The sequence below is a fragment of the Trichoderma asperellum genome, chromosome 2, assembly GCF_020647865.1.
Source record: "Trichoderma asperellum chromosome 2, complete sequence".
NCBI lineage: Eukaryota > Fungi > Ascomycota > Sordariomycetes > Hypocreales > Hypocreaceae > Trichoderma > Trichoderma asperellum.
Window position 1 is genome coordinate 1781428 of NC_089416.1, and position 15348 is coordinate 1796775.

Below are 15348 nucleotides of genomic sequence, written 5' to 3' on the forward strand. Positions count from 1 at the left end.
ATTGGCGGGTGGGATTGGCCAGCTGCGCCGCCTTGATAGAGCTGCGCGGTAGCGTGTGTGGCGTCCACACCAAGTGCAGGGATGGGGGCCTCTACAGCGCTCCTCAGTTGCTCGCCAGGGCTCCATGGATCTGCTCCAGGGAATGGGGCGCGCTGCTGCGATTGGGGCCCGCGGGGCGCATCTCGCAGCGACGACCCTGGAAAGGCGCTAGGAGGGTCTCGATTTGTGTTGGATTCTGTTTTTTGCTGGTGCTGTTTCTGGGAAAATGCATCCGATTCAGCCATCTGCTACTTTTTAATGCTACGACTAGTACACACTTGTTAGTGCTCGGGTGTACTTGATGCTTGTTTTTCTCTTTTGCCTTTGGTGGCTAAAAAGTGATGCTGAAACTGGGCTTGCACGTGCTGGTTGTTTCGTTTTCCAAGGTTTGGAGGGCAATCCGTCTTATTCTTGCCTCTCACACGCCTCGCACTCTCACTCGCACAGGCTTCCGACAACTCCCGAATTTCAGGAGAAAAGCAGGGAATTGCCATCACGAGAGAACTGGGCCGCACTCCGTACGTGGCATGCTTTTATTCTTCAGTCTCCTCATCGCATGACATTCTTCGACCCAGCAGAAGGGGGGAAAAAAAATCTGCGCCCGATTCCGGAGTGGACTGCTCACATCTCAGAACAGGACAATCCCCCACGCGGTGCTCCTCTCACCTCATAGCAGCCTAAACACGGCAGCAAAGAGTTCGAGTAAGCAAGGCGACATCCAGTGGCTGAATAGTCAGAGTTTAGGGCTCGGCTCCTCAATGTTAGCGCTGCGACGGGCGACCCAAATCTCCAAACGTGCGGGGAAGCTGTGTATGCAGGCAGAAGGGGTGGCGGCAGGGATTTGCTTGGAGATAGCTGCTGGTATTATCAAAATGCTGCTGTCAAGCTGCTCTCTGCCGCTGCCCAATGCTAGTACTAACTGATGGGCTAACGACTAATACGACGTCGTAACATTTTCATTTAAACTGAGCCGCGTCTCTTTCCCGTCCTACCCGGCTGCTGTCCTTACTCGGGAATTCGACATGCCAGTTGTTACTCCGCGGGAGAAGAGGCGTGCAGTGTCTCAGCGGTTTGAGGCAGAGACATAGGAAGCGGCAGCCAAGCAGCAGTCAAACAATGTGCCAAGGTAAGCGGCAGTGAATGACCATGGCCAACCACCGCCAAATGTCCAACGGCCAAGCCAAAGTGCCACTCATTCCTTGGCCCAAAGCCTCTTCACGAGCCACAAGGACTGTGGTTGTGGCAAATCTGGCAGTGGCTCAGCCCGCAAGCAGTCGAGATTATTCGGAAGAGCATGCAGGACGCTGCGTCGAACCATTGCTAGGAGCCGGCGGGGCAATCCGGGGAAGCGGCCCTAGGGCCTTTTGGCTACGTCACTGCAAGCCTCCTGATCTGGGCTGTGCCTCGTTTGCTTCGCAGCCTCTAAAGCTGAGAGATCGTCAAATTACATACTGCCCGAGTGGCAAATCACGAGGTCGGCGTACACTGCAAGTACCGTTTGCAGCATGGTTCCATGATCCGGGTACGCGGACGATACGCAATTATAGCGTGGGCCCGGACGACGGCGGGCTCCTGGCAAAGTTGCATCTGGCTGCCATGGCAGATCGTGGTCGCGAGCTGCTTGATGAGTGGTGGATCAATGCCCATAACGTAGCTGAGAGTACGGGGTTAGGAGGTAAGTCTCTAACTGCTGGAATTATGACCGGGAGCAGCTCCTACTCTAGCCGAGACTGCCCACGAGATTATCTCATTTCTCGCATTGCTCTCGCCTCTCTCTACCGTCAACTTAGCAGTGCCGAGCGACATCTTTTGAGTGCAAATGCAGCCGCTCTGCCCGTCATCCCGTGTGGGCGACCTCACTCGCGCTCTAATGTTACGCTGAACCCCTCTTTGGAGATTTTGGAGATGCTACGTGCGGGCAACAACAGGCTCGATACGAGCTGGCACCAAAGTAAAGGTGGCACACTTCTGCGAACATCATATCTGGACTAGGAGAAAGAAAGTTGCCCGGAGTATCGTGTTGTTTCCTTCATTTTCCGTTGTTGATTCCTTTAAAAGCAGTGCGCTGCGGCGGTTCTCTCTCGAGCTGGCTTACAACTGTATGACTATTGCTAGATTTGATTCTCGTGACAATACAATGGCCAAAATCAAACCCACACGGCTGCAAGTGGCCACGTTATAATATTCCCATGCCGCGTTGCATGCGGTATAATTGAATGGTAGGGTTGGAAAGATCACTTTCGTAATAGACAATGGGGATCCTCGTGTAGTAGACGCTGAGACTAAGTTCGTTGCCGCCTAGAAAAGCTGGTATTGCTGCCGATGCTGCATATGATCTTCTATCAAATGTATCAAGCAATCTTTAGTGATAATTTATACCCTTCAAATTCTGACGAATAATACATCTTAGAGAGAACAATAGTGAAAGTGACATCGAGTAGTCCTAGAATATGCGACAACTGCATCTAAAACATGTATCTATTATGTATGGATATCCCATATAACCCGAGGTATATAAAAGTAAGTCGCAGCTAAAAACTACTTCTAGAAATAAAAGACATTCTAGAGTCTATTGCCTTCTTCAATTGCTACACACGACAATGCACCACTCTGCCTCTCCCGCTCCAGATGTCCTTTTTGGAGATTTCACAAATGCAACCGGCATGGCGTAGCAGCCGTGCCCTCAATCACAATCATTTTTAATCTTCCTACGTCTACTCCATGTAAGGTTCGCGCATTGATCGGAGTATGTGCTCTGCCTCTCCTATAGTCTTGGAGATCCTGCTCAGTGAGTTCCAGTATCTCTTTTTCAGAGAGTTCGTTCCTGATACTTGACATGTTGACACCGCAGGTGTGGCAGAATATTTTACTCGTCAGGCCATCAGCGAGTACGTAGCGGCCTACGGCATCTTCGGATCCCGAGAGGACGACATTTTCGGGGGTGGGCGAAATCCAGACACATGCATTCTGCGTTTTCGAGGTTTTAGATAGGATGAGATTATTAAATATGGAAATGAACTAAACTGGGCACTTACACGATGACAGATGCCGCAGCTGCATTCCGCTATTCTCTCTTCGCATGACTCTAAAGGCTTACACGAGAGAGCAACGGTCACGGCACCGCAATGGCAGCTTCCAGTGTAAATTTGGCCGCCTTCGATGCTGGACGGCATGCCTCCTTTGTGAGCTGGAGGAAGATACTGTGGATCGAGCTTGGAGTTGAAGATGCTGCAACAACAAATTGTTAGCTTCATTAAATACTAAATCTTCCGCTACCATTTAAGTTTAATTTCTGCTTACTTTCTTCTTCCTATATGATCGATGTCGATGTCTTGTATGGCACGTGCCTATTCATTTTCGATACTCTATGAATAAAAGGGAATCGTGTGATGGGGGTTTGCAACTCACATTCAACAGCAGCTTTAACTGCGGAGGGCCAGTAGGCATCCTCGAAAGCATGCTTGTGGCACATTTAGGGCAAAACTGCCAGGTTATCCGTGTCAGCCGCAATTGTTGAAAGGCAGCACCCCTTGGCTGAATGTTTTATATCGGAGCGTTGGCGTGCTCCCTACCTTGTGGATCTTGTTCCTCGGGCCAAATGTATAAGACGTGAGCCTCTCTTCGCTACCCTCGATAACTCTGAAATTGTCCTCCTCACTCGTCAGGACATAGAGATTGCCTTTGCGACTACAGAAGCTGCAGTCACAATTTATGACGGTTTTCAGCTCCGGAAGATCGATTTCGTAGGCAAAGGCGCCGCAGTGGCAGCTGCCCTGATATGTGCGACGATTGGGCCGGTCTTGAGCTTCAGTCATGGTGAATGAAACCAAACGAAATAAAATAAGGTAGAATGACGCTAGTTGTGCTAAGAGATATTGAAGCAAAAGAGAGGAAAAGAGAAAGAGAAAGGGATAAATAAGCTGAGATGTAGTTTGTCTGGCAGCTTATCACCAAGCTGTTTGATGCTTCGTTGCAGACTCTGGTTAAGCTTGATCTCTCTAGTTGTGCCAGCCACGTTGCTTCTTAACACATTACTTATTTGTGCATTGAGTCAGCCATGAATTTTCTCTTCTGTCAAAATCTTGTCCCCAACAAATCACGTTGAATATACTAAGAGCTGGTGTTGAGGGCTGCGTCTCTCTTGACTAAAATCGGGAAGCCGAGTGGGATGGCACAGTGCTGAAGTGGAGCCAAAAATGCTTGTATGGCCAGTCCTAGTCTGCACGCACTAGGTTGTCCTAGCATGCTACTCTGACAACCGAGATCCAACGTCTTGAAGTCGGTTCGTCGGGGCAGATGGTGCTCGCCAGACTGGAGATGTAAGACATCAAAAGCGCCTATTTGATCGCATCTCCCATCCGTCTCAGCTGCCTCGTCGGAACATCGGCGGAGGCAGACCGGAAATAGAACCTTCTTTAGGGGCACGGTTTCCCGCGAGAGCGCAAAGGGTCAGAGACCTTCTGTAGTCCAATTTTTGTTCACTAATCATTGCGAGTAGTAGACTTGTTGAGGCGAGGCAGGATTCTGGCTGTTGAGAGCATTTATTACTTAATGCGGGAAATAGTTTTTTTGTCTGCTTAGCCAACATACGTGTATTGTCACTCATTTCATATGTACCAGTACCAGTTGTGCCTTACACGGTCAATTTCTTCCCTTTGGCTCCCCTCCCATGAGGATCCGGTTTATCGGTATAAGTAGGTACATGTAGCGTGAATCTACTGAGCTTGTAATATGACAATATCGACCTTTATATTCAAAAGACACTACTACCATTCATTCGCTCATATGGCCGTCCTTAGCACTTAGGCTTATTTACAGCTGCCAGGCTTATTCAGCTCAGCTGTTTGCATAGATTCGCCAGGAACTCCTTCATACCTAGAGTGACTACTACCATGACTGGATCGATGTATAACCGCCCGCTGCAGGTAAGTGCGGCGATTGTAAAGAAGATTAAGAAAAGGTCTCTGTGCTATTATTTCTTCCTTCATAGGGCGTGTATTTCGCCACTATGCCGGCGCAACCATATGCATCGGCCTCTCTCGAATAAGGCGTTTAATGCCCTCTAGCAGCTGACCCGACAGAACAGGTGTTTCCAAAATCATAGTGTAGATCAAACGGACAGTGGCTGTTTAGATGCCATGTGCGTTTAGAGGCACAAGAGTGGAACAAAAGTAGATGATTTGTAAATGGTTCGTGCATTCTAATGGGAACGAGTTAAGAGTATAGGACAACAGTACAGTTAGTTCGGAAGAAACATTCAGGTTGACCTAATTTACAAGTATCGGAATAAGCGGGCATGGTACTCTCAGGATTAGCTGCACTGCAACATTCTCTCGACCGATTTCAGAATCCATTTCATCCTCATCAGCACTCTGCAGTATCTTGAGGCGCATGATCTACTGCATATACGATGGACTGTGGCTCTAATAGATCAAAACTGGCTGGTTCAGTCTAATCGACTTTTTTTAATAAACATGAAGTCACTAACACGATCGCTTATCTTGATCGTTTGCCAAAATCGCCGAGCTAGTGCTAACAGAGTAAAAAGCTAGCTACAGCCAAGTGGAGCGCCGCCAAAAATGTCATCATATCCAACCGCCCCGCAAATGCCTTTGGTTCGCAAATAGCCCTTGTTCAACCAGCGTCCAGCTTTCGATGAACGCCATTCGAAAAGTTTAGTCAATCAGCATTCTTGGTTAGATAATTAGGCTTTGACCAACCTGAAATTTTTTTCTCCAGCAGGTAGTCTTCGTTCGATAACGGCTTTGGTCAACAAACGCCCGACAACTTACACGCGATCAATACTTTACGCTGGCCTACATAGCCGAGTGCCGCTTTCCGTCTTCTGCCTTACGCTGTTAATGGGTACCGATGAAAGGGCCTAGCCATGAGTAAAAGATGACGAAAGTGAACATTTATACGCTCTAAAAGAAGAACACCAAATGTTTTGAGCCACATCCCACAAAGCTAACACGGCAGAAGCACAAAGGAGCTGCACAGTGCAAATGGAGATCCAGCTGCGACTACCCAGGGGTCAGACAAACGCTGTCTAGGAAAAGAATCTTTCAGATACCTCCTAAACGGATTTACAAATTTACCAATAAGAGTGTGCACTTGCCTACCGCGTCTTTGTAGCCATGCTAGTATCTTACCTTGTATGGTTTTTCCAAGGGTGCGACCTTGTTACTAGGCAAACAAGTATCCCGTCAGCCGACGCCGAGGCGGAAGTTATGCAACCGAATACTGCCCATTACCTCGAACGAACGATTGTGAGATATATCGACATATATGAAGCTCCCAGATGCAGAATCATACCCTGTTAATGGCGGTGATAACGATGGTGTTGATGACGACTGACCACCAGCTGATCTCATGATCTTGATCAGCGCACCGGCTCGATTGCGGGTCTCATGAGGTAAGCCGGTTGGTACGGTTGGCGCCGGACTCCCCAACTGGCTTCCGCAGCAGCACACCAGGCCTTGGCACTGCCATGATGTGAGGACGAGCCTGCGGTGGCATGTGCTGGAACCAATCCCTGAATTGATCTGGAAAGCCCTGAAAAGCTTACAGCAAAAGGGGGCGATCATATCGGATCCTCTTTGGGCGTTGTTCAACCAGCTTCATCCTCATTAGCGCCGACCTCGGCCCATCGCTGATCCAACCTTATAATAACGGCTGTGGGCGGCACTCACCTGAACTATAACTTATCATCTAAATCTAAACCACGCAACACAGCAGTAATAACTCACCATCATGTGCATCGTAATATTCACAACAGCGCATCCAGACTATTCACTCATTCTCATCGACAACCGTGATGAGTTCATCCTGCGACCTACGTCTCGGCCGCACTGGTGGACGCACCCCGAGTCGGGCAGCGATGTCCTTTCGTCGCGGGACCTCCAGAGAGCAGCAAAGGGCACTTGGCTAGGCATTACCAAGACCGGTAACTTGGCAGTGCTAACGAACTATCGGGAGGTCGACAGCGATGACGCGCAGCACCCAGTACATGGCATCAAAAGCCGTGGCCGCATGGTCAACATGTGGCTTGGAGGGCTTCCAGATAACGGAATAATGAAGGGTGTAGATGAGCTTGTCCAAGGTGGCGGCGTCAAGGGCGTGGGGGGATTCTCGATGGTATGCAGCAAGCTTAGACGAAAGAACGGAGGCATCGCAATTGTGAGCAACAGGGCGGCTGATGTGAAGGATGTCCCGCTGGTCGGTCTTGAGCGGGATGGCGTCTGGGGGCTGAGCAATACGGTATATAACGACCCCAACGAGTGGCCCAAGGTGGCTGCGGGAAAGCGCCTATTGAAGGAGACGGTGATGAAAGCCGCGGCGAACAAGTCTACCGAAGACGAGCTCATTGCAAGCCTCTTCTCAGTCCTTGATACCGAATCCATGCCGGAGCGACCTCCAGGATCAAGTCTGCAAGAGTATATGGACTCGCTGAGGCACACCATCTTTGTGCCCCCAATCGGCGATGAAGTCCACCGGGTGGAGATGGAAAAGGCCACTGCGAAAGGCCGCATCCTATGGGCGGATCTTAAGAATAATCGGAGGGCAGTCGAAGAGCTCAAGCAGGAATCAAGGCCAGGCGTCACCCCAAGCACAAGCCCGCATCCATCGATGGGCTTTGAAGAGGGTATGTATGGAACGCAGAGACAGACAGTGATGCTGGTAGACAACGAAGGCAACGCGACGTACGTGGAGCGTGCTCTTTGGGATGCCAATGGAAACGAGATACCCCGAGGAGAAGGAGACGTTGTTTTCCGGTTCAAAATCGAAGGCTGGGACGAATAATTGAGGAGACTGGTCTCTATATAACGGTATTCGAGGTGAAGAGAAGTTATAATGTATGATGGGCGATGTATGGCACAAGGTCTTTGGCACCGATCCAAGATGAAAGCATCGCGGTGCGAATGGCATCAATAGACGGAGGAAGCAGGAGGCTGACCATAGAACAGTAAAGATACACAGGAACAAGGAGACTGTGAGAGAACTATGGCAAAGAGATAGCAAGATTAATCGCTGAATAACATATTAATGGAAAAGACAAAGTCCAGCGGAATAACCGCAAGGCCGGCGCATCTTCGAGTGGGCAGGTGCTGCCAGGCCTGCCAGATGTCAGTTTCTGCCAAAGTGCTTTTTCGCATCTGCCTCAGCCACGCGTCAGTCTATCTACAGACCAACTCTCATTAGACAAAGACGCGTCCTGGACGGGGTTTCTCTCCAAAAGAAGCCTGTCGTTTTGTAGCCGCCTCTTGCCTCAGCTGTATCGCTCAACGAGCATACCGCTCGGCGTTGCTGCAAGCCACACGTACGCCGCGATATCGCAACATCTCTAACTCGTTGGCATCTCGATGTCGTCAAACTCGGCCTTGCTCCCCGAATCATATTCATTTGGGCTATCCAGTCCCGAATTTCTACACGATCCTCCTCTTTGTGTCTTGTCCTGCCAGCATACCACTCGACGTAGATTGGCTGCCCAACTCGTCTGGATAGCTGCTCGCTGCTATGAACAGGGAGCTCCTGTGATAGGCAGACTTCCTCTTTCAGAAGACTGAAAAGGACAGAGACAGTCAGTCTACTGGTGTTTTATTCATTCAAATTCTCTCCTTTGTCTTCTACTGAAAGCCGACGATACTCTAGCTTGTATCTGGAACTCACTTCTTCCTTTAACGACTTGAACACGATTAGAACTTTGCTCCTCGATATTTATTGTTACAGCTATAACAATATGCGAGCACGAGGCAAGAATAGACGGCCCCTCATCTCTGCACCTATAGGCCCGGTCAAAAGCTCCAGAGGTGCCGATCTTATCCGAAGCGAGAGGCTTATTGTTGTCGATGCCATCAAGGACTGTGAAAGAGACATCTCAAGCTCAATTCCCGAATGCCGCCGTCCTCTGCCTATCCAAGCTCCAAGGCATGTATCAGCTGGATTTCACCGCGACAGACAATTAGAAAGCAGCCCGATCGTTGCAAGCTCTGGTATCTCCGCCACGCCGATCATCAAGACCTGTTCTACTCCAAAGCCGCCAAAAAAGTCGCGTAGAAGCTTGCTATCAACCTCATCTATACCAAAGCCGTCTTTTAGAACAGGGCCAACAGCTACACTGGTACAAGACGAGAATATCCCTCCTGTGCCCGATGGATTTTTCCATCCAGACGTACCAAATCTTCGACTGGCGAGCAAACTACCTAGATCTCGAACTATGAGTGCCCTTCACGACTTGAAGACGTCCATCTCCCGGCCTTCCTTGGCTGTTCGCTCTATCAACACTTCTGCTTTCGCCGGTTCCTCTTCCAAATCTTCTCCGTCTTCTGCTGAAACCGATGCAAAGCTTTCCAAACCTTCAAAATTGAATATTGTGCAACCACCCACAACGACGCTGGCTAACTCGGCCCAGTCTTATTCTCCTGGATCTCCATCCATGCGAGTCAGCATCGCGCATTCTTCTGCTTACTGGTCTGGCCGATTTATGGCTCTTCATGATCGATTTTCGTCAGAAAATCTTGCTGCGGATGCTTTTGAATCTCGCCAATCTTTGGCCAACTCCTTTTCTACACGGCCAAAAACGCCATACAGCACTCTACATCAGCGAGCATCTCATCTCCCTAATTCGACTACTACTTCCGCCCTAAGAAGCTTTATGGCATCATCCAGCGTCTCACCCGAAAATGAAGAGGATGCACGATGCCGCCGTGTATTTGACCACCTCGATCGTCTTTGCACCACGGCTGAAGCGAGGCGCTCTTTGCACATCTGGCAGCAAGCTTATGCTCGCCGATATAGTCGCCCCTCGCTGCTCCCTGAGGGCGGCACTATGGAAGAGAAAGGCCTGATGGCTAAGATTTTTCGCAGCTCGGGCGCCAAAAAAAGTGAAAGGCACAGCTTAACAAAGCTGCGCTACGGCTCTTATAATCATGATAAGACCAAGAGCTTTCTTTCAGGAAGCATTTCCAGGGCCTCTCGGGAAAAGCGCCTCGCCATGTCGTAATGAAACTGGATTGAAAATTTTGCGAATACATTATGTTGGAAGGTGTAATATGGAGTCTGGCCCCGATGGGACTTTTTGGCAATGTTTCTTGTTTTCCCCTTTTGTTCTAGGCACAGGAAAGCCAGCAAGTAATGGATCGACTCAGGGGCAAGTGTTTAAATTGGAATTGAACTGGAAATGAAATTTGTGATGGATACATCGAAGAAAGATCCCTAGGAATTGAATTGGCTGTTGCTCGAATTGGAGAAGTACTGATGCTTGAGATTCTTGTTAAAGACATGCAAAAAGAGAGAAAAAGGGCCTGGGAGGATAATATAGACTTAATGTACACATAGGAATCGGGATAGTTTATGGCAATGAGTTACGGATATGAATTACTTGTTTTATTCTTTTGTCTTGATAGTATATATGTAGTATCTTTCTGGGGTTCAGCCTATCAATGCTTACTGCCCCAGTGTCCAATTTCCTAACGCGCCAGACGCCTATTTCAATTTCAATCATTATAATGCAATTCGTCGATTAATTGATAAAAAGGTTAAGATATTTTATAGGCAAGAGTAGCGTAATAAAGAAGCTTATTCCGCCCTCTTCCTCGTCTTCAAGAAGTCTTTAATCTGCTCATGCTTGTTTGCAAAGAACATCCGCGCATGATCATTTCTCCAAACCAGCACGCCAATTTCTTCCGAAAAGCGTGCCGTGTCGAGGTAGTCTTTATCGTCGGTGAAGTCTCTGAACAAGAAGCCACTCGTCGTCTTCATCCTCTCGTTCTCCAGCTGCCACAGCCGGATCTGGTCGACGACTGTGGGCGGCAAGACGGGCTTGTTGGTGAGGGCGGCGGTACGGTGCATCTGTTCGTGGGCGTGGGCTGCGAGGTAGGATATGATCTGGTCGGCGGTGATGCCAAAGTTAATGGCCTGACGGATGGAGGCGCGGGAGAGGCGCCCGGCGACCATGTCCGGGAAGCGCATGTTAAGCTTGGCGAAGAGGGCGAGGACGGCGATTTGGAGGGCGGACTGGGTGTAGGCGTAGAGGCGGTAGTTTGTCTCGATGACGACGCTGCCTGCTTGCTGCTCTCCGCCGCCGCCGCCGAGGGGCCCGAGGGATTGCTGCGATGTCTGGGCTGACTGGGTGGCAGCTGTGACGCCCTCGCTGATTGTTCGTAGACTGTTGCCTCCGCTCGTAAGGGTTGTAGCCAGTCTTGTCGGAAAGAACATGGAGCGCTTATGCTGGGGGATGTATATGAGGCCGAAGTCGACGAGAGAAGGAAGCATATTCCTCCGCTCTTCGGTCAGCGCATTGGTGTCGTATGCCCGCCCCAGCTCGAGGCTAGCAAGCATGAAGAGGAACGAGAGCATGTCGACTGGATCTAATCCCGAGCCCTTGTTATTGCCCAGAACATCCAACCACAGCAAAAGCAGAGTCCAGACTTGTGCATTGGCCTCTTGCAGCAAGAAGGTAAACCCCGCTTGGGTGATGCCCAATCCTCCGTTTGGTCGTCTGTCGACAAGTCTTCCCGCGATGAGCAGTTCCTTGACGCCCTTGTTAGGCCCAGATCCATCGCCGACGCTCTTATAGCCAACGCTGGAGACAACAAAGTGCAGTACGTCTTCCCACTTCTTACGCGCGTATCGGTCGAGGAACGGCAGGTCGATTTCGGGCGGAATGAGGAGGGAAGAAGGTACGCCAAAAGAATTGTGGTTTCCGCCACCGGTGAGAGCGAGTCGGAGAGATCGTTTAAAGTTGGACATGAGTTGGATCTCCTGCGGCTTTTCCTTAGACGGGGCGGAGATTTGAACAATATGGAGACCTCTCAAGATGGAGAGAGATTGATCCTTCTTCCTATTCCGATGTTAGCCAGGCAAGTTGCGACAATGGCAGCAAGGGTGATCTAACCGCTTGGCTTCAGGCTTCACCCAGACATCTAGATCGTTCAGCGTCATGGGATGTGGCATGAACAACATTCTCATGACAAATGTCTTGGCCAGATGCGGCAGCATGCGCCTGAAAATCGCAAAGGCCGTGGAGGGCTGCTGGTACAACTTCTTAAAGGTCGTGCCAGGCAGCCTCTCCAGATACTCGGCGAGATGAAGGGAAGGGTTGTTGGACATTTTGGCGGCTTGTGGATGACGAGGCTACTATCCGCCAGGGGGGAAATTAGATATCGTGTTGACTATCGCATCATATGCGAAAGCCCAGCCTGCAGCGTTGGCCTGGAGGCTCGAAAAGATATGGAGGTTGTCGAGCGTGAAGTTTCAGGTTGTTATGTTGAAGATGCTTCGGCGCATCATCGGATAATCGGCCGCCTGAGATAACGAGCGATAGAGCTTGGCCCGCTAATGGCAGCGCCTAACAGTAACACTGGTCCGCCTCAGTGGGGGATTTCGGCTACACAAGCCGCCGCCGCCTTCAATTGTAGCCGAATGCCGGATACATATACTTCCCCAAACAACATATCAAGATATTCAACCAATTGAACCAGTCTGGATATCATCATGGCCAAGAAGCTCTCTCCTTTCAATTTTACAAAGGCTGTCATGCGGTCATTTATGGCCGAATCAGGTCTCGAGCCCAGGTGAGAGCACACTCTGGCCATGAATCTTAGCTGGATACTGACAAGATGCAAGACTGCTTCACAGCCGAGTATGTGCAGAACCCTTGGATTCAGACACAAAACTTGGTTTAGAGCTCACAAATTATTCAGTTTCGCATCACAAATGCCTCTGAGGGCAAAGTCGACTTCGAAGTCGACATTCACAAAGACCATACTGTAACTTGACCCGGATAGATGAGTGGCCAGCATCAGTATCCTTTGAAAGTCTAACGCTCTCGCCTAGAACCGGCTCCAGACTATACATGGCGGAACTATAGCTAGCCTTGTTGACCTTGGAGGGTCTCTCGCAGTCGCATCTACTGGACGATTCGCAACCGGTGTGTCAACTGACTTGAATGGTGAATAGGCAATGATAAATCCCTCTGTTTCTAGCAAATCATCGTATTGACATGCGTCATCTGTTTAGTCACTTATCTCAGCCCTGGTGGTCGACCTGGCGATCTTCTCAAAGGCACTGCTACTTGTGATAAAAGTATGTGCCTCATATGAAATTGGCACCTGGTAGCCACTGATATGGAGCATTCTGACCTTTGGGCAACAGTTGGCAAGACGCTTGCGTATACATCGGTACAGTTTTATAACGGCAAAGGCCAGCTCGCTGCAAGAGGCAGCCACACAAAGTACCTAATTCTTTTGTCAGGCCCTTTGTCATCAAACCATCACTGACCTTGGCGTTTAGGTATATCGCGGGAACCATGGGTCCGGATGGGGCCTTTGTAGCTCCGGCACAATGGGTAGATGAGGTTGACTAGATTTGGATATATTTAATGGTGCTATGTCCTAGCATGTACAGCAATGGTATAGCTCTAGCATTGTGGTAATATAGACTGAGCCGTAGGAATTACATGTTTATAAAAATTTCCGATATCGGGAAGAGGCTCAAGCCTGAGATCGCTGTGTGATTGCGACATCCTGTAGTTTGGACGTATATGCACGATGAGATAATCAGCAGCATAAGCCGCAGAGCCTCATCCGCTACCCAGCGAGGGCGCCAACCCACCTTCTCTTGCTATTTTCTCTCCCAACTGTCCACTTGCTCTTCGATACTACGTAGCACCAAAATCTAGCCAATGGGGCATTCAACAACTAGCTGCATGTAATAGAGATCAGCGGATACATGTGACTGGCCGCCCCAAACCTATGTACCACCCCGAAGAGGTTTATCACCCCGTAAAAGAGAGGTAGACTTGCCAAATTTGCCTTCGTGTGACATCAGAGGCATAGGTACGACTTAATTACCTAGTCGTCTATGAAGTGCTTCGCCACTTTTTCTGCCTATTACTTTCGTATATATGACTCTAGCAAAAATCACAGCACCATTGCCTAACTAAAGCCGAGTTGCATAAAGTAGGGAGGAAGTGGCTTGGGTCATTTCTCCAAGTGCCTATTGCGCCACTAAGAAAAGGATTTCAGATAGAGTAGGAGACTCAGTTTAGATTTTACTCTTAAGTGTGCAAAAGAATTAATGTTTTGCGAATGATGCAATATGGGGTGTGAGGCTTCTGGATATGTACGTGGTATGTACCCACTATGTACGCTTCAACGGTGACGCTTTGAGGATCGGAGCAAGATCCCTGTAAATGGCAGCCTAACAACTTAGGAAAACATCCAGGTGACTGATGCAGCTCTGATATGCAATTGGGTGCTGTGACCCGTATAGAAAAATAGGCTTTTTTTTTCTCCTGCCCTGGGCCAGGAGGTGCATAGATTTTTTGGGATCCAGCGTTACGTGATACTGCATGCCTCTATGTAACGCTGGCTATTCCCCAACAGAGATGCGTGGCTCTTTGGGGCTGCGGAGGGTCAGGCCAGTGGATTTGCGCATGTTTCCTCGAGAACAACTTGCTGCGTTCTCATTAGATGGCGGGTTTGACTCGGAATTGGTGCGAGCTTGAGAATGTGCCCCCCGAGTTCCCGGCTGTTCGGAGATTGGTGGGGCCGGGTCTATTCATGCTCCTTCGATTCACTATACGGCCTAAGCTCGGAGAAGGGATGGGCAATACGAATACCTAATGTATAAGTAGTGCTTTACGGTGGGATGCCTTAGTACTTCTGCTGGAGGCACATATTCGTATACACAACTACCTAGACATCCTATTAGCCCATGTACTGAGGGCATCGTACTGGATGTCGGCCGGCATTACTCCATCCTGCTAATATTAGCTGCCTCCGTATCATATTGCATGTGGCCTGGCTAGAATCGGCTTGATAGAAACACCACCAAGTAACAGAACAGCAATAGGCAGTTTGTTTACCTACCAACTCTCGGCATCACAAGAACACATACCCCGGCTATATGCATCTAGTCAGCTTCCGTGTCGTGTTGCTAATGGCGGTTTCTCTCGCTTTGGCCTCCGCCACTTTTGGGGAAAGAAGATCGAGATCACGGGCCGCTGCCGCAGTGGCCAATCTCGAGGTGCTTGATAGCTGATGCCAGCGCAGCAACCATGCCATACATGCTCATGCTCTATACCAAGTACCGTGCGTGGGCTTCTCTGCATTCTGTGCTGGCAGTGCAATAATCGCTTGAGGTGGGGCCACCACTCACACAGCCTCTCTGCCGACTGGATGGATGAGTTCGATGGCGCAGCTTCCACTAAGACTGTGGCAGCGTTTTGCCGTCACATAGGCCTGGAAAATGCCAGAAACTCCTGCCATAGTTGATATATAGGCAAATTACGCCGTCAAAACAACA

At 49.6% G+C, this 15348-nt stretch overlaps 6 protein-coding genes across 6 annotated transcripts; 4 read left to right on the forward strand and 2 right to left on the reverse strand.

The window, feature by feature from the left end:
- The first annotated feature begins 1176 nt into the window (after nt 1-1176).
- TrAFT101_002901 (uncharacterized protein) lies at nt 1177-3310 on the forward strand. Its single transcript, XM_024903470.2, has 3 exons — nt 1177-2524; nt 2588-2827; nt 2900-3310. Exon 1 carries the CDS (start codon nt 1180-1182, stop codon nt 2029-2031), a length of 852 nt encoding a protein of 283 aa, XP_024764018.2. The 5' UTR covers nt 1177-1179; the 3' UTR covers nt 2032-2524; nt 2588-2827; nt 2900-3310.
- Nucleotides 2527-3973, reverse strand: TrAFT101_002902 (uncharacterized protein). Its single transcript, XM_024910522.2, has 5 exons — nt 3612-3973; nt 3448-3522; nt 3340-3386; nt 3075-3267; nt 2527-3006 (listed from the first exon to the last, which is right to left on the reverse strand). The coding sequence occupies exons 1-5, from the start codon at nt 3852-3854 to the stop codon at nt 2686-2688; spliced, it is 879 nt and encodes a 292-aa protein (XP_024764019.2). The 5' UTR covers nt 3855-3973; the 3' UTR covers nt 2527-2685.
- Nucleotides 3974-6381: 2408 nt separating this feature from the next.
- Nucleotides 6382-8205, forward strand: TrAFT101_002903 (uncharacterized protein). Its single transcript, XM_024907630.2, has one exon. The coding sequence runs from the start codon at nt 6793-6795 to the stop codon at nt 7840-7842; it is 1050 nt and encodes a 349-aa protein (XP_024764020.1). The 5' UTR covers nt 6382-6792; the 3' UTR covers nt 7843-8205.
- Nucleotides 8206-8604: 399 nt separating this feature from the next.
- On the forward strand, nt 8605-10415 carry TrAFT101_002904 (uncharacterized protein). The gene has a single exon (XM_024899305.2). The coding sequence runs from the start codon at nt 8780-8782 to the stop codon at nt 10040-10042; it is 1263 nt and encodes a 420-aa protein (XP_024764021.2). The 5' UTR covers nt 8605-8779; the 3' UTR covers nt 10043-10415.
- TrAFT101_002905 (uncharacterized protein) lies at nt 10357-12336 on the reverse strand. The gene is made up of 2 exons (XM_024902350.2): nt 11936-12336; nt 10357-11881 (listed from the first exon to the last, which is right to left on the reverse strand). The coding sequence occupies exons 1-2, from the start codon at nt 12148-12150 to the stop codon at nt 10618-10620; spliced, it is 1479 nt and encodes a 492-aa protein (XP_024764022.1). The 5' UTR covers nt 12151-12336; the 3' UTR covers nt 10357-10617.
- Nucleotides 12337-12442: 106 nt separating this feature from the next.
- Nucleotides 12443-13543, forward strand: TrAFT101_002906 (uncharacterized protein). The gene is made up of 7 exons (XM_024905004.2): nt 12443-12614; nt 12667-12682; nt 12744-12809; nt 12877-12991; nt 13060-13125; nt 13195-13273; nt 13333-13543. The coding sequence occupies exons 1-7, from the start codon at nt 12535-12537 to the stop codon at nt 13403-13405; spliced, it is 495 nt and encodes a 164-aa protein (XP_024764023.1). The 5' UTR covers nt 12443-12534; the 3' UTR covers nt 13406-13543.
- Nucleotides 13544-15348: the final 1805 nt, after the last annotated feature.

Excerpts from the sequence above, each read along its gene's own strand:
- TrAFT101_002901 (XM_024903470.2), top strand. The coding sequence starts at position 1,180 with ATGACCATGGCCAACCACCGCCAAATGTCCAACGGCCAAGCCAAAGTG.
- TrAFT101_002902 (XM_024910522.2), bottom strand. The coding sequence starts at position 3,854 with ATGACTGAAGCTCAAGACCGGCCCAATCGTCGCACATATCAGGGCAGC. Across the intron at positions 3,387-3,447 it reads AGTTAAAGCTGCTGTTGAAT|GCACGTGCCATACAAGACAT; the intron begins GTGAGTTGCAAA and ends GAAAATGAATAG. Across the intron at positions 3,268-3,339 it reads GATCATATAGGAAGAAGAAA|CATCTTCAACTCCAAGCTCG; the intron begins GTAAGCAGAAAT and ends TTGTTGTTGCAG.
- TrAFT101_002903 (XM_024907630.2), top strand. The coding sequence starts at position 6,793 with ATGTGCATCGTAATATTCACAACAGCGCATCCAGACTATTCACTCATT.
- TrAFT101_002904 (XM_024899305.2), top strand. The coding sequence starts at position 8,780 with ATGCGAGCACGAGGCAAGAATAGACGGCCCCTCATCTCTGCACCTATA.
- TrAFT101_002905 (XM_024902350.2), bottom strand. The coding sequence starts at position 12,150 with ATGTCCAACAACCCTTCCCTTCATCTCGCCGAGTATCTGGAGAGGCTG. Across the intron at positions 11,882-11,935 it reads GTGAAGCCTGAAGCCAAGCG|GAAGAAGGATCAATCTCTCT; the intron begins GTTAGATCACCC and ends ACATCGGAATAG.
- TrAFT101_002906 (XM_024905004.2), top strand. The coding sequence starts at position 12,535 with ATGGCCAAGAAGCTCTCTCCTTTCAATTTTACAAAGGCTGTCATGCGG. Across the intron at positions 12,810-12,876 it reads ACATTCACAAAGACCATACT|AACCGGCTCCAGACTATACA; the intron begins GTAACTTGACCC and ends GCTCTCGCCTAG. Across the intron at positions 12,992-13,059 it reads TGTGTCAACTGACTTGAATG|TCACTTATCTCAGCCCTGGT; the intron begins GTGAATAGGCAA and ends TCATCTGTTTAG.